The sequence below is a fragment of the Entelurus aequoreus genome, linkage group LG20, assembly GCF_033978785.1.
Source record: "Entelurus aequoreus isolate RoL-2023_Sb linkage group LG20, RoL_Eaeq_v1.1, whole genome shotgun sequence".
NCBI lineage: Eukaryota > Metazoa > Chordata > Actinopteri > Syngnathiformes > Syngnathidae > Entelurus > Entelurus aequoreus.
Window position 1 is genome coordinate 25,515,981 of NC_084750.1, and position 24,857 is coordinate 25,540,837.

Below are 24,857 nucleotides of genomic sequence, written 5' to 3' on the forward strand. Positions count from 1 at the left end.
ATGTTTGTTGCAGTATTCAAGTGTGTGTGTGTGTGTGTGTGTGTGTGTGTGTGTGTACCTCCATGCGGCGAATGTCTATGGAGAGCACTGTGGTGAAGAAGAACATCTGCAGGAAGAAGTCGGACACCAGACCCACGACAGCAAACAGACAGAACTCCTGCAAGAACCAGTGTTGGTCAGAACGAGAACTGTTAAGTCCAGGTGAAGCTTTTGTGAGCACACCTGGATCGCCGGCACCAGCGTGAAGTATCCGATGATAATGATGCCCAGCTCGGTGGCCATGTTCTTCATGATGGACCAGCTCTCGTTGCTCAGGCCTGCAGAGAGAGGCACCAGAGTCAAAGCGCGCTCCCTCCGAGACACGCCCGTCGCCGCCACGTCTCACCCTGAGCGATGCGCAGCTTGACCTCCAGGTCCACAGGCGTGGACACCACAGACTTGGTGAGGACCAAGACGTTCTCCAGGCCGATCACCACCACCAGATATGGAAAGATCTCCCTGCAGAGAAGAAAAACACAAACTAAAGTCCATTGGTCTTTAATAATATGAACAAATCCTAACAATGGCACCCTGTCAGCGATTATTTTATGATTTTTATAGTCATGGTTATCTTCTGATGGAGATTCAAGATAAGATCTTTGTGTCGATACGTCACACACATGATAATCACCAGCTGTGACACCGCTAGCGCTTCAGCCAATGGCGGACAAGCGTAGATGTTTGCCAACGATGCTACTGTCACACCATCATGGCCGCTTTCCAACGACCACCAGGGGAATGGACCCACACTTGTGTCACTATCAAAATAGCTCCGCCTCAACACCAAGTCCTGCCCACATGATTTGTCCTCCAAGCGCAAGAGTAAACATTAACACAAATCAGTGGAAGGTCAACACGGAGGAAGTAGGCCAGTGATAAGTGCGTGTGTGCGAGAACACGGTGACAAATATCTGTCGCTGTGTTTGTGCTGACATGAGGCGGCCACGATGGTGGGAATTCAAGATGGCGGGCAGCCTACCCTCCGTTGAGTGTGGGCGTCAGGCCGAAGAGCGTACACAGTCCCACCGACATGAGCAGGGAGCTAAGCACCGTGACCACGGCGGCCAGAGCCAGACCCCACTTGGACTTCACCAGGTCGATCTTACCTGCGGGGAAAAAGATTTAGCTCAAATATCAAACTGTCCATCATTCACATTCCTTATGTAAGACAAAAACGCACACGTTTTTCTTTTTTTAGGCATTCTAAATCATAAAATACAGCTAGTACAAGGTGGCTAACAATGCAGTACACTATTCCGCCCAAAAAGGCTTCTAAAAAAAAATGGAAAAAGCGCCAACTATACTCCATTTACATGTTGTGACATGAATATTAACCAAGCATTAGTGATATTGTTATTATAAGCGCAAACGCAGACAAACTATTTTTAGCGGTGCACTGATCACAGAGCGCTAACTAGTTTATGGTGCTATATTGACATATTGAGCTGCTGCATTGCTTCTGAGCTAGTGAAAGTTAATTCCAGATCAGAGATTCTCAAACCGTGGTATGTGTAGCACTGGTGGTACGCCAAAGAATCACTCAAATATTGAAATGTATTGTAACTGTTTGGGAAGCTACTCATTAAACCAGACCTGGGCAAATTAAGGTCCGGGGGCCACATGCGGCCCGTTAAGCTTTTCAATCTGGCCCGCCGGACATTCCCAAATATTTTTTTTAGATCTTTAAGATGGAAACTGTAGCTGCCATTATGATGTGCAGTGATGTTTTTTACAACAAAGTTCTAAAGCTTAGTGATATCAGATTGTAGGTGGGGTTTTTTTTACCCTTCGCGTTCATATTTTGCTGTTTGTTGCATTTTTGTTGCATTTCGCTTGATTGTAAAATATTTTGATCGAAAGGAGGTGACATATGTTGTCAATATTCAGTGTTTTATCCTTCACAGTTAATATTGTAAATCCCACATTCTTTATTTTCATGTACATTCTGGGTGTCTCATTCAGTTCTTTTTTAAGGGGGTCTGTCATAACGTTTTTAGCTTTCAATCAGACATTATTGTGAGGTTTTGAATTAGTGTTCTTAAAATAGATAGATATACCGGCCCCCATATACATTTTCTTCTCAAAACTTGGCCCCCCGAGTCAAAATAATTGCCCAGGCCTGCATTAAACAGACACGTTGGAAGTGTCGGCACTAAAACCAACAAAACTAAAGACAAGTTTCTGTTATTGAGTTGATATATCAATATATTACAGTCTCTCCTCTCACTCCATGCAGAGAATCCACAGCAAGACAGAAAAACGGAGCAACCAAATAGGTAGTCGATACTGTTGCGTGTCCCTCCCATTGCACAGCGACACTTCCGCATCTTGCTGCGTAATTTCTGGTTTCTTCCGACCAAAAAATATAAAAATGGAATATTTTATTGAACGCACTATATATCAATTATGTGTCTATCGCGATGTGATGTCACACAACAATGGGTGCCATGTTTAATTATTCTTCATACCTGATACATTACAACACTTTTTTTTAAATCCTTGTCCTCATTACTGTTAGCAATTATTTACAATCAATCATTCTGACAGCGTTTGAAGCTCTTGTCTCTTTTCTATTAGTTTGGTGCATGTTAGCATTAGCATGGCTCGTGCTGAACAAAGGAATCCGCCTGGTTCAATACCAGGAAGCGGTCTCCGTCTTCCTGTTCAAACAAGGTGCGAGCTACATGGCTCCACGGGTGCACTTTGTCCGCTGTGCTAATGTTTGTCCTGGCAGCCTGTGGAAGGTCAGCAGAGTGCGGCCACGAGTGTACAATGTTCCCGCAGAGAGGAGGGGGGAAGAAGAAACCTGGCTCAGAAGCTTGCACGGCAAGAGACAGGAAGCGGTACTGACGTGTGGAGAAGTAGATGTAGGCGAAGAGGATGATGTACGTGGACACCAGCGGGATGAGCTCCGCCACGCCTATCTCCTCCTTGAAGTGCACGTGCACCATGCGCTCGTCCTTCAGGCTGCAGTTGTTGGACGGGTGGAGATGCTTCAGGCGAGCTCGGAGGCTGGCGAGGAACCTTCACAGCGAGTCAGCGAGTAAGCATTTTGGACTGATCTGAGAGCAGTGACACTGCACCACTCCCACAATGCAATACTGGAGTTGAATACTAGCAAACTCATAATGATGACAAGAACCAGCAGAACACATCATGGGAGGCCTATGGGTGTCCTCACCACCCACCTACCCACCTTGCATGGTAGCTGGACAGCACCATGGTGATTGTGTACGTCACCACCCTCTTCCTGTTGTAGTGACTCACGCCTGTGTGCTTCCCCGGGACGCCGAACAGCAGGTCTGGAACACATCAACACACCGAGAACATGTGATGCGCCGATGATCACATTCCAGGTGATGTTCCATAAATCATGACAGGGATGAAAGTGTACAAAACTGTCATTTTTAACCATATTAATTACAGATCATGCTATTGGATCGGCTGTGAATCTTTGGGAACCACGTGATTCGATTCGACTCTTGGGGGTAACGGTTCATTTCAGAATTGATTCAAAACTATTCTCGATTCAAAATCAATACTTTTTTAATAACATTGGATGCCAGTTCTATGATTAACTACATTCCTCTATAAAATAGATACCCAGCTCTAATAAGTTTCTATATTAATCAAAAGAAAACTTGTTTTGTTTAATAAAATTCTACCCAAATATTTAATAAAGCCAAATACAAATAAGACAACTAGGCCACACTTCTCTTTTATAAAGTAAGTATGTACGCAGATATGGGCATTTACATCAACAATATGATTTTCCTGAGTGGCTAAACAGGACGGACTAAAAAAAATAAAATAAAAAGATTTTTGTTTTTTTCTAATTGATAAAAAATCATTACAAATAAGAATCGTGATTAATTCGAAAAATCTATTTTTTTTCCACCCCTAGTGAAGTGAAGTGAATTATATTTATATAGCGCTTTTTCTCTAGTGACTCAAAGCGCTTTACATAGTGAAACCCAATATCTAAGTTACATTTAAACCAGTGTGGGTGGCACTGGGAGCAGGTGGGTAAAGTGTCTTGCCCAAGGACACAACGGCAGTGACTAGAACGGCGGAAGCGGGGATCGAAACTGGAACTCTCAAGTTGCTGGCACAGCCACTCTACCAACCGAGGTATACTGCCCCACATGTAGACCTAGTGTCTACATGATCATGTTTGTTTGTGACGCTTGGGTCGCGGCGATAATTTAGCGTGTTCCCAAAAATGCAGAGAGCAGAGGAAGCAATGTGCAGGCAAAAAGGTATTTAATGGCTCAAATAAACAAAAGACGAGTGCTGCTAGGAAGGGCACCAAAACATAGGGAAGGCTATGCAAAACGAAACTAAACTGATCTGGGTATAAGCAAAACGGAATGCTGGAGAACAGCATAAACTCACAGGTGAAAATGTGTATAAATATGCGTGACAAAGTCCTGACAAAGGCTAGCAGCAAAGGCTCAACATAAATAGCCGTAATTGCAAAATGAAAACAGCTGCGAGGAGAAGATGCTAGGAGGCAGGAATGAAACAAACAAAACAAGAAGAGCGACCAAATTAAGAGCGCGAAACTGGAACTAAGACACTTAGCACATAAAACGCCAACAAACTCAATACAAGGCATAATCTGATGTGAGAGATCATGACAAGGGGTGCACAAAAAAATCGATTCACATCCAAATTGCGATTTTTATTCATCCTAATTCTAAATCGATTCACAATTTTAAAAAAAAGATTTTAAAAATGTTAGCTTATTTTTTTTGTTGTTAAATAAGAATCCATTTTTTAAAAGACGTCTTTAGGCCATCTCCATGCAATCAGAAGGAGATGGGCTAACCTGTAGGGGTGTGGGGAAAAAATCGATTCGAATTCGAATCGCAATTTCCACGTTGTGCGATTCAGAATCGATTCTAATTTTTAAAAAATCGATTTTTATTTATTTATTTATTTTTTCTAATTCATCAATCCAACAAAACAATACACAGCATTACCATAACAATGCAATCCAATTCCAAAACCGACCCAGCAACACTCAGAACTGCAATAAACAGAGCAATTGAGAGGAGACACAAACACGACACAGAACAAACCAAAAGTAGTGAAACAAAAATGAATATTATCAACAACAGTATCAATATTAGTTACAATTTCAACATAGCAGTGATTAAAAATCCCTCATTGACATTATCATTAGACATTTATAAAAAAAATAAAATAAAAATGAACAATAGTGTCACAGTGGCTTACACTTGCATCGCATCTCATAAGCTTGACAACACACTGTGTCCAATATTTTCACAAAGATGAAATAAGACATATTTTTTGGTTCATTTAATAGTTAAAACAAATTTACATTATTGCAACTAGTTGATAAAACATTGTCCTTTACAATTATAAAAGCTTGTTACAAAAATCTACTACTCTGCTTGCATGTCAGCAGACTGGGGTAGATCCTGCTGAAATCCTATGTATTGAATTAATAGAGAATCGTTTTGAATTGGGAAAAAATCGTTTTTGAATCGAGAATTGTGTTGAATTGAAAAAAAAAAAATATTTTGAATCGAATCGTGACCCCGAGAATCGATATTGAATCGAATCGTGGGACACCCAAAGACTCACAGCCCTACTAACCTGTGACCTGTTTTGTAAATATTTTATTATAATTACTATACCAAATAATACATTGTGAGAATCTGTTTGTATCGAGAATCGTGTTAAATCAAGAATCGATTCTGAATCTAATTGTCACCTCAAGAATCTGATCGTGTTGTGAGGTGCCCAAAGATTCATGCCCCTAAAATTCATCATCTGTTCTCAGTAAACACTTCTTATTTTGACTTTTTGGATTGTTTTGGAGTCTTCCTTTTGCTTCCTATGATGTCAGTTTCTTGCTAGCATGTGTGCCCACCTCTCAGCGTGGCCGACGTGTGTAGTCCTTTGGGTTCGTGCTTCTGGATGGTCTTGAGGGGGTTGGGGTCCGAGTCGAAGAGCTCCCGTTGATTCTGCCAGTAGTTGGCGGGAGAGATGAGCAGGCATCCGTGCTCCGGCAGCACAGACTGCATCCGCCGTAACCCCGGCAACAAGTCCGTCACCTGGAGGCACAGGGACTCCAAACTGCGACGGCCCGAGCTGAGGGGAGAGGAACACAACCTGTGACCGCAACATTCGCATCACAACAACGTCGGAGTGCGTGCGACAGCTTAAAGATGTCGACTTTGCTCAAGTGGAACCAACCAGCAGAAGTAAGTCGGTCACCTACCCGTCAGAGTGCACGTGGTTGCGGATCTCATCCAGCAGGCTGAAGACTCGGCCAAGCGGCAATCGAAAGACGTCCACCGGCACCAAGCTGTTGTCCCACGGAGACACGGCTGCCTTGACCAATAATTGCTGGATGTAGGCCACTGGAGGTCCTTGATACTGTCAATAAACATTACATTAGACCAGGCCTGGGCAATTATTTTGACTCGGGGGGCCAAAGTTGGAGAAAAAAATGTGTCCGGGGGCCGGTATATCTGATTTTTAGGAACACTAATACAAAACCTCACAATAATGTCTGATTGAATGCTAAAAACTTATGGAATTTTATGTTTTTTTACTGAATGAGACACCCAGAATGTACATGAAAATAAAGAATGTGAGATTTACAATATTAACTATGAAGGATAAAACACTGAATATTGACAACATATGAACGTCACACCCCCTCTCCATCTACATATTTTACAATCAAGCGAAACGCAACCAAAATGCAACAAACAGCGAAATATGAAAGTGATGGGTAAAAAAAACAAAAACACCTACAATCTGATATATGTGATATATCACTAAGCTTTAGAACTTTGTTGTAAAAATCTCCTTTCGCGTCTGTCCCTGACACCCACATTTCAGGCTGGCTGCTCTGGAAACACTCTGTGGAAACACTCTGTGGAAACACTCTGTGGAAACACTCTGTGGAAACACTCCCCACCCACACGGCTTGGTGTCTCGTCTGAGCTGCTGTGACTTACATTACCATAGTAACTAATTAGATTACCATAGTAACTAGTATATCATGCAAAAGCGCATATTCCAACCATTTAAATACTTAGTATAGTTGAAGACTTACAGTAATTATAAAACATCACTGCACATCATAATGGCAGCTACACTTTACATCGTAAACATCTAAAAAAAAAATTGGGGAATGTCTGGCAGGCCAGATTGAAAAACTCAACGGGCCGCTTGTGGCCCCCGGGCCTTAATTTGCCCAGGTCTGCATTAGACTGTTTAGCTTTAGCCATGCTTGCTATCAGCTGCTTGGATGCATTTCTATCTTCACACCTCATAGGACAGGCGTGTCCAAACATTTTACAGTGAGGGTCCATACATAAAAATAAGAAAGCATATGGTTTTTTTGACTAAACAAAGATGCTAATAGCAGGGGTGTCCTGATATAACTTTTTCACTTCCATTAAAATATTGATATTGGAGCCTTGAGTATTGGCCGATAGCGATACTGATCCGATATGATATTGATCCATACTCCTTCAATCCATCCATCTTCTTTTGCTTATCTGAAGTCCAGACTTCTCTCTCCCCACGGGGCTGTGTGGTGCAAGCATTTCAGTCGCATTTGCGACTAAAAATAGGTTGTGCAAGTATTGGAAAAAACAAACAAAGTAGCACACGTGTGAATACAGATTTTACCCTTTTATTAGCGTTTTGCTCCTGAAATAAATCCATCCAAATTTTATCAAACTAGTGAACATTTTTCGCCAGTCTGTATAACATGTTTGGAATAAACTTAACCCATAACCATAACCAAATGGACAGGTAATTGACGCGAAGGTGTCACTGATCACAGTGCGCGCTGACCGCTGTCTGTCCCTCACTCCTGCACCCTGCACAGAGGGGAGCGGGGCTGTAGCGGGGCTGTGTGTGACCTTCAAGTCTTTCAACACAGAAGAAGAATAATTTAGTTGAAAAAACTGGTCGGTAAAATAACTTTTTCACCACCTTAAAACTTGACCCAAACTGCGGTGCGCGCTAGTAACTACAAATGTTGGAGAGAATATTGAAAAACAAATCAATGATTTAAGTAACAAACTTGCCATCCAAACAATAATCTGTTTGTTGACTAGACCATACAGCCATGGAAGCACATTCAATCTATTTATTAAGCAGAGGTAACACAAACCAGTGAAAGATTCAAAAGAGTTGCTGTCAGAGCAGACAAACTGCTGCTAGCCTGTTGAGCTAACAAAACAGCTCAAGTTATGCCTGAGACTCAGACCCTGTCTATAAGGCCCAAGCTGTTTGTTTACATGCTTTTTTTATTTCTCTTTGCTATTTGGGCTTATTGGACCCTAATTACAATAAAAACTAAGAATCATCTTTTGATATGATGTACTTAGTCCAGTGGTTCTCAAACTTTTTTTGTCACCCCCCCCACTTTGGACAAGGGGGAGTTTTCAAGCCCCACCTGCCCCCATCGCCCCAACAGAACGCTAATGCCAAGCTTAACATTTTCAAATTTATCGAACATCAAGTAACATAAAGTTTTATACATTCAAACTCAATAACATAAAATAAAATCAAGTTCAATAATAAATAAAATAACTGTGCAGCTGTGGTATAACTTGCATCAAGTTCAATATCAAATAGAATAACTTGCATCAATTCAATAATAAATAAAACAAAAGTGTTATAACTTGCATCAAGTTCAATAATAAATCAAAAAAAGTGTTATAACTTGCATCAAGTTCAATAATAAATCAAATAAAAGTGTTATAACTTGCATCAAGTTCAATAATAAATCAAATAACTTGCATCAAGTTCAATAATAAATAAAACAATAGTGTTATAACTTGCATCAAGTTCAATAATAAATAAAACAAGTGTTATAACTTGCATCAAGTTCAATAATAAATCAAAAAAAGTGTTATAACTTGCATCAAGTTCAATAATAAATCAAATAACTTGCATCAAGTTCAATAATAAATGAAAATAAAAGGGCCACTTTGCAATCTTTGCCAAAAAAAGGAGGACAGGGCAAGTGAACATGAGTTTTACAGTACTCCAGCATTAGTGGCTGCAATGAGCCTGTTTTGCACTGCACAGCTTTTCAAATCGGGGCTGCAGGCTTGACACTGCCACTGTTAAAACCTCATTGAATTCGGGGCTGAGCTGCCTTGACGCGAGTGTTTCCCGGTGAATGACACATTGTGTCCAATGCGCATTTGGCGCAACCCTCTTTATTAGAGCCTGCAGCCCGTTTCTTGACTTTGCCATGCGCGCCATCAGAGCAAAAGCCCACACAGTTTTCCCATTTAAGGTTGTGTTCTTTGAGGAAACTATCCATTATCTTGAACAGCTCATCAGCAGTGGCTCTATTTTTTATGTATTTGCAAAACAGCAAATCCTCGCACAGTGACTCGCCATTCACAAAGCTTCCGCTTAGCCCCGCCCCCATTAGTTACTGTTGCTGTCTGTCAAACTTTCGCTCCTACCTAGAAATGTAAAGCATACAGGAAAAATAAGTAATTTACATTTATCTATATAGCGGATTTCACAGACAGAATCACAAAGTGATTTCCAGTGTGTATAGAAAATGAAAGCGTAGTAAAAAAAAAAAATCAAAGAATATAATAATAAAAAATAAAAAAAAATCAAAGTGAAATTTCCTCCCGTTCCTCGCGCCCCACCTGTCATGTCTCTATTCCCCACCAGTGGGGCGCGCCCCACACTTTGAGAAACGCTGACTTAGTCCATAAGTACACAAACGTGTACTTCATGTTTAGTGACATGCTAATTCTTATTTTTACACTTTTTTTCCCCAAATTCCATTGTATGTTATAGTCTTCTGACACCACCAGATGGCAGTATAAGTGTCCACATAAGTGGCCACAAGACCCCAATTCAGTAGTGTACACAATTTTGGAAATAAGAGCTAAAAGGTGCTGTCCACGCATGTGGCCACTAAGCCTTTAGAGGTATTAAGCCGGATAACACATTAAAAATGTTATTATTTAACCTAAGCCCCGTTTCGGCCACACTAAATCATCGTTTAAGGTTCCCCTCCTTGAATAATTTTTAAACGGGTAAGTAAGCCGTCTATTTCTTGAATCTTCGGCTCTTAACTTTATATGGACTCATTGATTGTTTTTACAAACTGAGTTCGAAGAGGAAATGACACCAGAAAGACCGCGCCCCACACAGGAAGTGACGTCAGAAAGAACGCGCCACAGCCAGCTTCATAATAAAGCGGTTTCGTAACTCGGAGCTAACCACTGGAAATATGGAGGCGAGTCATCCAGACATGCCCGTGTTTCAGTCTGTACGCTTGTAGAAATCACACAGGAATACCTTAAGAAAAAAACGATTGCAGCTATTTCGGATACAACACATCTCAGACGGCAAGAGAACTTTCGAATGTCCAGGTCAGCTGTGATTCTACTTACCGAAAAACTTCGTCCATTTGTCGAAGGAGAGTCAACGAGAATGCGGGCTCCCGCGGATGTGATAAAAAAAGGTAGCGTGTCCTTTGTATTATCTGGCCGTCGAGGGAAGACTACGGAAAACGGCGAATGCCTTTGGACTGGCAAAGCAGACAGTATCAGTTATTGTCCGCCATGTATGTCGCGGACTCAACGTCTAGGTCCAAATTATATAAAGTCACCAAAAAACGAATGGACAAGGAAGGCAAAAAAGTGAGGAGTGTCCTGACCAGATATCTAGATCCCTAGATTGATTGATGTAAAATGTTCTTTATCACATTATTTACTTTCACGTGTCTATTAAAGATTTGATTAATTTATGATGTCTCAGGTGTGATTCACTACGATAGGGCCCCACAGCACACTGGATTCTAGTTAATCGAAATACCACAACACTGGATATTGTTCAGATAAGTTACATTTAAGAAATTGCTCACAAAGCAACACTGGAGGTGACTATGACGTGCTCATTTTGCGCCGGCGGACGGACGGGTGGAGGGGGTCTTAAACGACCATTGTGTGTGTGTGGACAAGGATAAGGTTAGGTGGGATTTACCCTGGATAACCTCAGCTGGCTTAGACTAGAAGGGGCCTCAGGCCGAGCATGGACTCGCCAACGCCATACATCACTAGGCAACAGGCACCGCTTTTAAAAAAAGGCACACACACACTGAAACGTATCTCAACTGCATTATGCCAGATATTTTAACTACTTTACCTAGTAATTAATACAATTTCCCCAATAAAGGGTCCGCATACTTATACATACATACTTGTATTTTAAATTAGTCAAACAAAGAACAATGGTAGGTATTAAAAACGTGAACTTATTTATCATTAACCAACTGGAGTGGATTTATTCTGTCTGAAGTGGAGTGGTAATTAGGCATCATCTGAGACTTCCTTATTTTGCTGATATCAGGCTGATGTCAAAATTACATTACATTACTAGCTAAAAGGAATCCAATGTAAGTCATTTAATGCTTGACAATCTGAACAAAATGTCCACATTGTTTTTTTTATTATAGCTAACACAGCTAATTAGTGTGATGTCTAATAATATATTTTGGTTAGTAATCTATTAATTGTATTTTTAAATATAATATGTAATATAAAGTGCAGGTGGAAAATGGCTCGCTGGCTGCACTTTGGACACGCCTGTGATAGGTTATTGCTTCAAAAAGCTACGAATATCAAGTCATGAATCAGATCAGGTTTAGCGTCTTTACTTCCACATTGGCCAGCGAGCTAAAGACACAGCTAGCAGAGTGGCACCTCGAAGGTCAAAGAGTTTTAGCAAAAAAAGCAGCAAAATGCATGAACAAAGCTGGTGCTTGCTGGGCTGAACCTAACAATTTTGGGTGTCTAAAAAAAAAATTGGAGTTCCAAACTACGTGTAAGGCAGGTGTGATGGAGGTGTGGTTACCATGACAACCAAACCACGGTGACTTCTTCACACCGGACTGTTGGAGGGGGAAAATGTGTTTTTGTGTTGGCTTCCTACCCAGTCAGGCCACTCCGCCAGGTCTCCCAGAGGCTCATGGGAAGGGACGCTGTAGTCTCGCACCCCTGTGGTGAACTCCACAGGACCCGTCCCGGGCAGGGGGAGCCTTAGCAGTGGATAGCTGAGAGAGCGGGAGGGGCCACACGTGTTATTTACAAAAGCAGCGTCGTGGACGTGTACGCGGCAGCACTGAGCGCACACATTCTAAAAAGAAGGTGGTCACAACTCTCCTAACACAGAAATATTTCCCAGGAAAGACCAAGCCCCGCATTCTGGGGAAGTGGGCGGGGCTTTCCCGCAGTGTAAAGAGATTTGAACTAGTAGATAGTTATTTCAACTGCAGGAGTGAAATGTGGAATTTTTAGAGCACAGCATGTAGTTTCTATGTGCACAATTGAATATCTTAGATTAGGGGTCCTAAAGTACAAATCTTGAAGGTCCACAAATGTTATTTTGAAACAGGCTGGGTCCGTTTATTATCGGTCAAACTTATATAGTAGCAGGAGGCAGGGGCGCCGAAAAGGGGGGGTAAAGGAGACGGATTCTAGGGGCCCATGATGGAGGGGGGCCCAGAGAGGCCCCTAATGATGATGAAATTATAATACAGGGGGCCCTGTAAAGATTATTTTCATGGGGCCCAAAATCCCTAGCGGCGCCCCTGGCAGGAGGTAGGTAGTAGTTTAACATTTTCTTAAAATTAACAAAAATAAAATAAATATCCAATAAAATACATTAAAGATTTTCTTTGAAACAAAAATAAATAAGAACTGAAATAAAATAAATATTTCAGTACGTCTGGTAGCTGTGGCATCAGAGAGTGGGATTTGATTTATTTTAGCTGTCATTTCTTCCTTTTCTTTGCCTTCTAACATGGCACCCATCACTTCAGTCAAGCATTATTTAATTATTTCTGCACCAGAGAATGGCTTCTTGTGTTTACCCAAAACCCATGCCACTCTGAGTGAGCACTCTGTTGCTATTTGATGTTGTGTCATAGATTTAACAAAAATCTTGCTTGATGTTTCATATGACTTTTTCAGCCTCGTGATTTCTTTTTTTCTTAGCTCTGAATCATGAGGAAATGTCTCTTCAAATTCGCGGTGCTCTTTCAGATAGTGACGTTTCAGATTTTCACTTTTCACCAGAGCAACAGTACTGTTGCATATTAGACACATTGGTCTGGTACTTGCAGTAGGTAGGATGAAAACATATTGCTCTGTCCATTCTTCCTTGAAATGTCGCTTTTCCCTGTCCACCTTTCTTTTACCAGCCTGAGCCAACTTGGAGCATGCCATTGTGATTTGATTCACATTCAGTGACTGACGAGTGAACAGTTAGCGAAGTAGCGATACGAGACAACTGTATGCCTGCAGCGAAAGGTTCCATGCACTGTGCATGTGGCATGAGCGCTGTATGACCCAAGTGGTAACAGCCTATCAGCGCGTCGTTGTGATAGAGATGACAACCCATACTCTGATTGGCTGATTCCGCAGCCAATCAGAGTGGCGTTCTCTCGCTCTCACTCCGTCTCTCTCTCTCTCTCAGAGAGAGACGGAGTGAGTGTGACACGGAGAAGTGTAAACGAAACTGGAGATATTTGACTAAAAACAACAAAGAACGTTGACTTGCGCTAGCGATAATTCAAAGATGAATACAATTATTATATTTTTTTATAATAATTATAATTATATTTTTTACTATAATTCGTGCTGGGTCCGGACGGACACGTCGCTGGGTCCGGACATGGACCGCGGTCCACCTGTTGAGGATCGCTGTCTTAGATGTTTATACTAGGGCTGTCAAACGATCAAAATATTTAATCGTGATTAAGCGCATTTTGGTCTTAGTTAACTAAAAAAGTAATCAGACATATCAATTTGCATCATCAATAAGTGTACCCTAGACAGATCATTTGTAAGTTTTAATACAATGAATGGACAATGACTTTGCTTTAATGAAATGTTTTTAAACATTATACTTTATAAACAGCTCAACACTAAAAGGACAAGGTCATTTTTAATGACAATAAAAAAAAATTACCTGCAGTGCGTTGGTGTCTTGCCAGATTTAATATTTTTTAGGAATACAGAGTTTGTATTCCTGCTGTATGAGCACTTGCATTCAGAGGAGGAGCTACACCATGTTTAGATACCAGTTTCACACATTAATAACACAACATGTGAATTGTAACTATCATGCTTTGATTGTCAAATATGTTCGGTTATGTAATCTGTGATATTTCTACCTGAATAAATACTTCTGATATGTATGTACTAAGGAAGTCCGATAATATCAGACTGCCGATATTATCGGCCGATAAATGCTTTATAATGTAATATCGGAAATTATTGGTATCGGTCTCAAAAAGTAAAATGTATGACTTTTTAAAACGCCGCTGTGTACACGGACGTAGGGAGAAGTACAGAGCGCCAATAAACCTTAAAGGCACTGCCTTTGCGTGCCGGCCAAGTCACTTAATATCTACGGCTTTATCACACACACAAGTGAATGCAATCCATACTTGGTCAACAGCCATACAGGTCACACTGAGGGTGCACGTATAAACAACTTTAACACTGTTACAAATATGCACCACACTGTGAACCCACACAAAACAAGAATGACAAACACATTTCGGGAGAATATCCGCACCGTAACACAACATAAACACAACAGAACAAATACCCAGAACCCCTTGCAACACTAACTCTTCCGAGACGCTACAATATACACCTCCCGGTGTAACGGTACGTGTATTTGTATTGAACCGTTTCGGTACGGGGGTTTCGGTAAGGTTCGGATGTGTACCGAACGAGTTTCCACACGGACATATTAAGTAGCGTAACGCACGTTGTGTAAACAATGCACACCGAGGCACAACACACGGCATGCTAGCAGCTAACGGGCTACGATAGACTGACCATACGTCCTCTTTTCACCGGACATGTCCTCTTTTGCGGAGCTGTCAAGGCGGAGTTTCTTAAATGCCTCAAATGTCCGGCATTTTGAGTTAGGGTTGCGTGTATTTTCAATGTACATTCAGGGTTAAGAAGGGGTTAAAAACAAAACAAATTGTGGAGGTGTGCATCTCTACTTCTTACATGTAACGTATCAAATTTGCGGACCCAGCGAGTGTGTCATCAACATGCATTTTCACGACATAAGGATAATATTAAAAGTGCTATCGTCGGCCAAATTTACATCATATATATCACCTTCATCTGTACTTCTTTTTACACTTGTGTAATAGTTAGGAGTGTTCAAATGGGACCTAAAAACATTGTTTTTCCACTTAACAAAGCTGCAAAGCAATGTGTAATGTGGCAAGCATGTACACACCAGCAGGTGAGGATGCTGGCTGAGGTGAAGAGGATGATGGGCACTGGGTAGGTGGCGCACAACAGTCCGTGGCGGTAGAAGGCCGCCGAGATCTTCTCCCTCAGCTGCTCGTGCAGCGTCATCCTGGTGGGCGGGGTCAACTCCCGGCCATAGGTGCGCGCGGGGTGGCCGTGGACAGGACGTCGCGGGACATTCGGGGAGCTGAAAGACAAGGACACGCTTTCTGTGACAGCTCGTAATGGATTGTTACTCTGTGGCCAATTATTGCGCTTACTTTCCTGTTGGACGTCTTTTACACCGTGGTGTGTGCGACGCGTGTGTGAGCATTTAAAGGCTCATTCCTGATTAAACAATGCAAGGCGTGACCAAGTCATCACACCGTAGATCACACCAGGCTGGTAGACAAACATGCAGGAGGCTGCAACAATTTATTTTATGGAGCAAACCAATAACAGGATGGGCATTTATTGCGTCAACTCCATAGATTTCATCACAGATTGCATCATGTGACACAAATAACTACCGTATTTTTCGGACTATAAGTCGCAGTTTTTTTCATAGTTTGGCCAGAGGTGCGACTTATACTCAGGAGCGAATTATGTGTGAAATTATTAACACATTACCATAAAATATCAAATAATATTATTTAGCTCATTCACGTAAGAGACTAGACCAGGGGTCGGCAACCTTTACCACTCAAAGAGCCATTTTGGCAAGTTTCACAAATTAAAGAAAGTAATGGGAGCCACAAAAAAATTTTTTAAATTTAAAATGAAAAACACTGCATACAAAGCTTAAATGCTTTGTGCTATGTTAACCAGGGGTCTCCGACACACGCACCGGCACGCACTTTAATGTGGAAATTTGATGTTAGTGCAGCCCACGAGTTTTGAATGAATGGCGCTTGATAGTGTCATACTTGCCAACCCTCTCACTTTTCCCGGGAGACTCCTGAATATCAGAGCGTGATGACACTGCATTTGGCGCCCTCTACAGTCTGCCCTAACAGTGTACCTGCTCGACCACACGTAGAATGCAATTTCAGCTTGCTCACGTAAGTGACAGCAAGGCGAACTAACTCAGCAGCCACACATCTTACACTGACGGTACCAATACCCAGAATCCCATGCAGCCCTAACTCTTCCGCTCAACCAACGCACGGGGGGGGGGGGGGGGGGGGGGTTTGATGTGTGGGGGGATTTGGTGGTAGCGGGGGTGTATAATGTAGACAGGAAGAGTTAGGGCTGCATGGGATTCTGGGTAATGGTTGTGTTGTGTTTATGTTGTGTTACGGTGGGATGTTCTCCAGAAATGTGTTTTTCATTCTTTTTTGGTGTGGGTTCACAGTGTGGCGCATATTTGTAACGTAACAATGTTAAAGTTGTTTGATACGGCTACCGTCAGTGTAAGCTGTGTGGCTGATGAGTAAGTATGCTTTGCTGTCTCCTGTGTGTGCAAGTAATAACAACATGCAACATGTGGCTGGACTGGCATGCTGTATGTAAATGTTATAGAGGACAATTACTGCAGTGCAATTAGGGCACGCCCTTTATTTAGTAATTAGAGTGTAAATAGGATTATTTTTTCCCTGGGAGTAATTTATGAGAGACACTGACATCCATAAATCTCCTGGGAAAATCGGGGGGTCGGCATGTATGTAGCTGAGCCGCATCAGAGTGGTCAAGGAGCCGCATGCGGCTCCGGAGCCGCGGGTTGCCGACCCCTGGACTAGACGTATAAGATTTCATGGGATTTAGCGATTAGGAGCGACAGATTGTTTGGTATAACGTATAGCATGTTCTATATGTTATAGTTATTTGAATGACTCTTACCATAATATGTTACGTTAACATACCAGGCACGTTCTCAGTTGGTTATTTATGCGTCATATAACGTACACTTATTCAGCCTGTTGTTCACTATTCTTTATTTATTTTAAATTGCCTTTCAAATGTCTATTCTTGGTGTTGGGTTTTATCAAATACATTTCCCCAAAAAATGCGACTTATATATGTTTTTTTCCTTCTTTATTATGCATTTTCGGCCGGTGCGACTTATACTCCGGAGCGACTTATACTCCGAAAAATACGGTAATACACACACAAACACACACACATGCTAGAAGGCCACATATATGCTAACAAAGTTACAACAAATCATATCAAACACAACAACAAATTAATAAACACATCTGCTAGAAGACCACATATATGCTAACAAAGTTATAACAAATCATATCAAACACAACAAATTAATAAACATCTGCTAGAAGACCACATATATGCTAACAAAGTTATAACAAATCATATCAAACACAACAACAAATTAATAAACACATCTGCTAGAAGACTACATATATGTTAACAAAGTTATAACAAATCACATCAAACACAACAAATTAATAAACATCTGCTAGAAGACTACATATATGCTAACAAAGTTATAACAAATCATATCAAACACAACAAATTAATAAACATCTGCTAGAAGACCACATATATGCTAACAAAGTTATAACAAATCATATCAAACACAACAAATTAATAAACATCTGCTAGAAGACCACATTTATGCTAACAAAGTTAATAATAATAATAATAATAATAATGGATTGGATTTTATATCGCACTTGTCCATTATTAGATAGTCAAAGCGCTCACAGAGAAGTGGGAACCCATCATTCATTCACACATGATGGTGGTAAGCTACATTTGTAGCCACAGCTTCCCTGGAGTAGACTGACGGAAGCGAGGCTGTCAGTTTGCGCCTACGGCCCCTCCGACCACCACCTATCACTCATTCATCATTCATTCACCAGTTTATTTTCGGGCCTCCCTATGTCTAGCATTAAAAGATTACAGATGGTACAAAATGCGGCTGCTAGACTTTTGACAAAAACAAGAAAGTTTGATCATATTACGCCTATACTGGCTCACTTGCACTGGCTTCCTGTGCACCTAAGATGCGACTTTAAGGTTTTACTACTTACGTATAAAATACTACACGGTCAAGCTCCTGCCTATCTTGCCGATTGTATTGTACCATATGTCCCGGCAAGAAATCTGCGTTCAAAGAACTCCGGCTTATTAGTGATTCCCAGAGCCCAAAAAAAGTCTGCGGGCTATAGAGCGTTTTCTATTCGGGCTCCAATACTATGGAATGCCCTCCCGGTAAAAGTTAGAGATGCTACCTCAGTAGAAGCATTTAAGTCTCATCTTAAAACTCATTTGTATAATCTAGCCTTTAAATAGACTCCCTTTTTAGACCAGTTGATCTGCCGTTTCTTTTCTTTTCTTTTCTACTCTGCTCCCAACCCGGGGTGGACCGCTAGCCTGTGCATCGTTGGGGACATCTCTACGCTGCTGACCCGTCTCCGCTCGGGATGGTTCCTGCTGGCCCCACTATGGACTGGACTTTCGCTGATGTGTTGGACTTTCACAATATTATGTCAGACCCACTCGACATCCATTGCTTTCGGTCTCCCCTAGAGGGGGGGGGGGGGGGGGGGGGGGCGTTACCCACATATGCGGTCCTCTCCAAGGTTTCTCATAGTCATTCACATTGACGTCCCACTGGGGTGAGTTTTCCTTGCCCGTATGTGGGCTCTGTACCGAGGATGTCGTTGTGGCTTGTACAGCCCTTTGAGACACTTGTGATTTAGGGCTATATAAATAAACATTGATTGATTGATTGATTGATTGAGTGTGAGCGGCACCGGGGGCAAGGGTGAAGTGTCCTGCCCAAGGACACAACGGCAGCGATTTGGATGTCAAGAGGCGGGGAGCGAACCTGCAACCCTCAGGTTTCTGGCACGGCCGCTCTACCCACTACGCCATACCGCCCCAAGTTATAACAAATCATATCAAACACACATACAACAACAAATTAACACACACACACACACACCTGTTAGAAGACCACATACATGCTAACAAAGTGCTAACAAATCATATCAAACACCAAAACAACAACAAATTACACACACACACACACACCTGCTACAAGATCACATAGATGCCAACAAAGTTATAACAAATCATATCAAATACACATACAACAAGAAATGAACACACACCTCCTACAATATTACAGAGATGCTAACAAAGTGATACCAATCTTATAAATAAACAACAAATCAATACTTACAAACACACACCTGTTAAAAGACCACATACATGCTAACAAAGTGATAACAAATCATATCAAATACACATACAACAAGAAATGAACACACACCTACAATATTACAGAGATGCTAACAAAGTGATACCAATCTTATAAATAAACAACAAATCAATACTTACAAACACACACCTGTTAAAAGACCACATATATGCTAACAAAGTGATAACAAATCATATCAAACACCAAAACAACAACAAATCACTCACACACACACACACACACACACACGCACGCGCGCACACACAAACAAACACACACACCCACTTGCTAGAAGATCACATAGATGCCAACAAAGTGATAACAAATCATATCAAACACCAAAACAACAACAAATCACTCACACACACACCCACACACACACATACCCACACACACACACACACACACACCTGCTAGAAGATCACATAGATGCCAACAAAGTTATAACAAGTCATATCAAACACCAAAACAACAAATCGCTCACACACACATACACACACACACACACACACGCACACACACACCTGCTAGAAGATCACATAGATGCCAACAAAGTTATAACAAATCATATCAAACACCAAAACAACAACAAATTACACACACACACCTGCTAGAAGATCACATAGATGCCAACAAAGTTATAACAAGTCATATCAAACACCAAAACAACAAATCGCTCACACACACATACACACACACACACGCACACACACACCTGCTAGAAGATCACATAGATGCCAACAAAGTTATAACAAATCATATCAAACACCAAAACAACAACAAATTACACACACACACCTGCTAGAAGATCACATAGATGCCAACAAAGTTATAACAAATCATATCAAACACCAAAACAACAACAAATTACACACACACACACACACACGCTAGAAGATCACCTAAATGCCAACAAAGTTATAACAAATTATATCAAACACACATACAACAAGAAATGAACACACACCTCCTACAATATTACAAATTACACACACACACACTTACACACACGCTAGAAGATCACATAGATGCCAACAAAGTTATAACAAATCATATCAAACACACATACAACAAGAAATGAACACACACCTCCTACAATATTACATAGATGCTAACAAAGTGATAACAAATCTTATAAATAAATAAACAACAACAAATCAATACTTACACACACACACCTGTTAAAAGACCACATGCATGCTAACAAAGTGATAACAAATTATATCAAACACCAAAACATCTCACACACACACACACACACACACACACACACACACACACACACACACACACACACACACACACACACACACACACACACACACACACACACACACACACACACACACACACACACACACACACACACACACCTGCTAGAAGATCACATGGATGCCAACAAAGTTATAACAAATCATATCAAACACACATACAACAAGAAATTAACACACACCTGCTACAATATTACATAGATGCTAACAAAGTGATAACAAATCTTATAAATACATAAACAACAACAAATCAATACTTACACACACACACACACAAACCTGTGAGACCACATACTGAAAAAGTGATAACAAATCCTATCAAACACACAAACAACAAATCACACACACCTGGTAGTGGAGCATAGAACAGACCTGCTAAGGTTGAGCAGCATGTCTCTAAGGTGCGGTGTAGTCCGCATGTACTGTACAGCATGTTTTGGCTGGTATGGTGCCTCACGGAAACATGGGCTGGTAATTCTCTACAGGTAATTATCTGCAGGTAAGTTGCTATTGATAGACGATGCAGTAAACACGAGGGGGAGGCCGTCCTCAGCTGGTGAATCTTAGGCCACGCCCCCTCAGAGGTGCCGCCACCTCCACTGGGACATCGCCAAAAGGCCTGGAGGTTTGAACAAGCCTCACGGTGTGCAAACACACTACTTTGTGAGCTGTGCGGGCCCCCTGGGCTGATGAGCAGCCATTGTTTGGAAATGTGTTTTTGCCTGGACACTTGAAGCAACGACAACACAGCTGAGTCAGCACAAATACAACATTAGAGTAGCAGGACAACTCTACAGACAAACACATTTTTTTACTTTTTTGTAAAGGTTGAGCATAAGTCGCTGATATAAACAATAATGGAATGAAAATTGCATGCCGTCTTATATATTTGTTTATACACAACTTAAGGGGACACTATGCACATATGTTTTCAGATAAATGTGTATGAATCTATCTATCTATCTAGTTATATGTATTTATATATATATATATATATATATATATATATATATATATATATATATATATATATATATATATATATATATATATATATATATATATATATATATATATGTATGTGTGTGTGTGTGTGTGTGCGTGTGTGCGTATGCATTGGAGACCCTGCCTCGAAAGAAAATAATGTTTGCCTTGGTGCCCTAAAATATGAGCTCCCCTTCAAGGCAAGACTGGCCTTGACCTTAAAAAGTTTTAACTCCGCTAATATTTGAATTTAGGAATAATTTCAAAGCACTTCACGGTGCGATGCTTTGTTGAACTCAAGGCGTCTCACAGGCCAAATTAAAGAGGCTGGCAGGCTGCACTTGTTGTAGCATAGTTTGTATCTCAAGTTTTTTTTTTTTAAATGTTTTATGCACTTTTTGTTAAAGAAAACCCTGTTCATATGGCAAAAATAAAAAACTATGCAATAGTTCCCCCAAAAATGTTCAAAGTGGAATATTTAATGTAAAGTATTTGGAGCCTTATATAGGTCAATAATTCATAACATTGATTTTGATTAATTATTATTTATTTATTATTTGAGCAACGATAGTTTAAAAAAACTAAATAATCCCACTAAAATTCTCAGGGATCTAAAAGAGCTCCACTCATAAACGTATTAAAAATAACTCACACATATTTTTTTTTTTTTTTACTTTCAACGCTTAAATCTCTGGATCAACCTCGGATCTGTGTCAATTAAAATATTTTATTATTGTTCATGTTGTTGTTTTTTTGATGCCATTTTTGTCAAACAAAACATTATTTTATGTATATGGAAAGCACACAAAATATACAATATTTTTCCTTAAAATATTTCAAAGTAAACAGTTTTTATAAATTAGGTGATTGGAGACTTGAATAGGTCAATCATTTATAACATGTATTTTGATTCGTTATTATATTTTATATATATATATATATATATATATATATATATATATATATATATATATATATATATATATATATATATATATATATATATATATATATATATATATATAATATCTGAAGAAGGTTTGCAAATTTATGTTGTAATTATCTTCTATTATTTTGCACTTTGTTTTAGTACAAAACATAACTAAAATTAAATTCAAGTTTGATTTAAATATGTGTGAAAACATTTAATTAACGGGGCTCCAAATAAAATTCTACCTTGGGCCACAATTTAGCTAGGAGTGGCCCTGGGAAGGGTGAGGACTACACGAGATTTCAGGAAGTCCATATATGGCATCTTCCAGCGTCCAGCGGTAATTGCTGCTCGGTGATGTTTGAAGCTTTTTCTTGGAAAAAAAAAAAGGTTTTTCGGCTGTCATAAATGTTTGTTTTTCCGGGGAGCTAAAAGACCTACAGCTGTTTCGTGAACAAAGCATATAGTTACTCTAATTAACTAAAAGTAAAATAAAAACTAATACAATTTCATGGTTATAATCGTTGTCACCGTGCTAATTATTCTGAAACCAACATTTTTTTAAATATTTTTCTTCTGCTGTACATCGTTTGATATGTTTAAACAGTTTCTAGACACAAACATGAGTAACATTTAACATCAGAATATGAGGTAAACACCGAGAAAAAGTTGAGGAATGAACCTGCTAGCATGGCCTGGCATTAGCATGTTTACGACAGTTTAAAAAAAGAAAATAATCCCACTAAAATTCTCAGGGATCTAAAAGAGCTCCACTCATAAACGTATTAAAAATAACTCACACATATTGTTTTTTTTAACTTAAAACGCTTAAATCTCTCGATCAACCGCGGATCTGTCGATTAAAATATTTTATTATTTATGGGGTTTTTTTTGTTTTATGCCATTTTTGTCAAACAAAACATTGTTTTGCACACAAAATATGCAATATTTTTCCTTAAAATATTTCAAAGTTAACCGTTTTTATAAATTAAGTAATTGGAACCTTAAATAGGTCAATCATTTATAACAACATGTATTTTGATTCATTATTATATTTTGAGTAGTCTGAGGAAGGTTTGCAAATGTATGTTGTAATTATCTTCTATTATTTTGCAATTTCTTTTAGTACAAAACATAACTAAAATTAAATTCAAGTTTGATTTAAAAATGTGTGAAAACATTTAATTAAGGGGCTCCAAATAAAATTCTACCTTGGGCCACAATTTAGCTAGGAGTGGCCCTGGGAAGGGTGAGGACTGAACAAGATTTCAGGAAGTCCATGTATGGCACTTTCCGGCGTCCGGTGGTAATTGCTGCTCGGTGATGTTTGAAGCTTTTTCTTGGAAAAAAAAAAAATGTTTTTCGGTTGTCATAAATGTTTGTTTATCCAGGGAGCTAAAAGACCTACAGCTGTTTTGTGAACAAAACATATAGTTCCTCTAATTAAATAACAGTAAAATAAAAACTAATACAATGTCAGAGTTATAATCGTTGTCACCGTGCTAATTATTCTAAAACTAACATTTTTATTTTTATTTGTATTCTGCTGGTAATCGTTTGATATGTTTAAACAGTTTCTAGACACCAACATGAGTAACATTTAACATCAGAATATGAGGTAAACACCAAGAAAAAGTTAAGGAATGAACCATTTAGTAAAATAAAATATGACTTTGTAAGAAACACTTGCTAGCTTAGCTATTAAGTTAGCTTAGCCGCACATTGTAAACTACATGGATTTAAATAAATAAAAAAAACAGTACTTTAAGTAGAAATCTAATTAAGTAGCGACAATGCTAGTTTTACCCGTTTTGAATATCCTGTGACTTTTCCTTCTCATGCTAGAATGCTGAAAAGGCTTCTTTCAGGTAACCAAAGGTGATAAAAGTGTTCATTTAATGGCATAACACATCTTAGCTTATGCTAGCGGGGAAAGCTTTACCCTTGCCTGGACGAACGTCACGGACTCCCCGCAGAGATAGATATCCCTCCAGGAACGCAGGAATGTAGTTTAAATGGAGGACGAGTCCAAAAAGTGTTTAAATGTTAGCTCGCGTGTTTCCACTCTCGGGATGACCTGCAGAACCTGCTAGTGCAGAGAAGCTCATTCTTCTTCTTCTTTGTTGTTGTTCTCCACTGCGGCCTGCCAACGCACA

At 40.0% G+C, this 24,857-nt stretch overlaps 1 protein-coding gene across 1 annotated transcript in view; it reads right to left on the reverse strand.

Moving 5' to 3' along the window:
• Positions 1-24,844, reverse strand: part of scap (SREBF chaperone) — a 38,378-nt gene extending 13,534 nt beyond the window's left edge. The window contains exons 1-11 of the mRNA XM_062029734.1: positions 24,644-24,844; positions 15,352-15,552; positions 12,013-12,133; positions 6,293-6,450; positions 5,942-6,162; positions 3,236-3,341; positions 2,891-3,063; positions 1,019-1,145; positions 386-498; positions 223-317; positions 59-157 (exon numbers count right to left, since the gene is read on the reverse strand). Of these exons, the coding sequence (XP_061885718.1) occupies positions 59-157; positions 223-317; positions 386-498; positions 1,019-1,145; positions 2,891-3,063; positions 3,236-3,341; positions 5,942-6,162; positions 6,293-6,450; positions 12,013-12,133; positions 15,352-15,473 (1,335 nt within the window). The 5' untranslated portion in view covers positions 15,474-15,552; positions 24,644-24,844. The remainder of the gene's footprint in view (positions 1-58; positions 158-222; positions 318-385; positions 499-1,018; positions 1,146-2,890; positions 3,064-3,235; positions 3,342-5,941; positions 6,163-6,292; positions 6,451-12,012; positions 12,134-15,351; positions 15,553-24,643) is intronic.
• Positions 24,845-24,857: the final 13 nt, after the last annotated feature.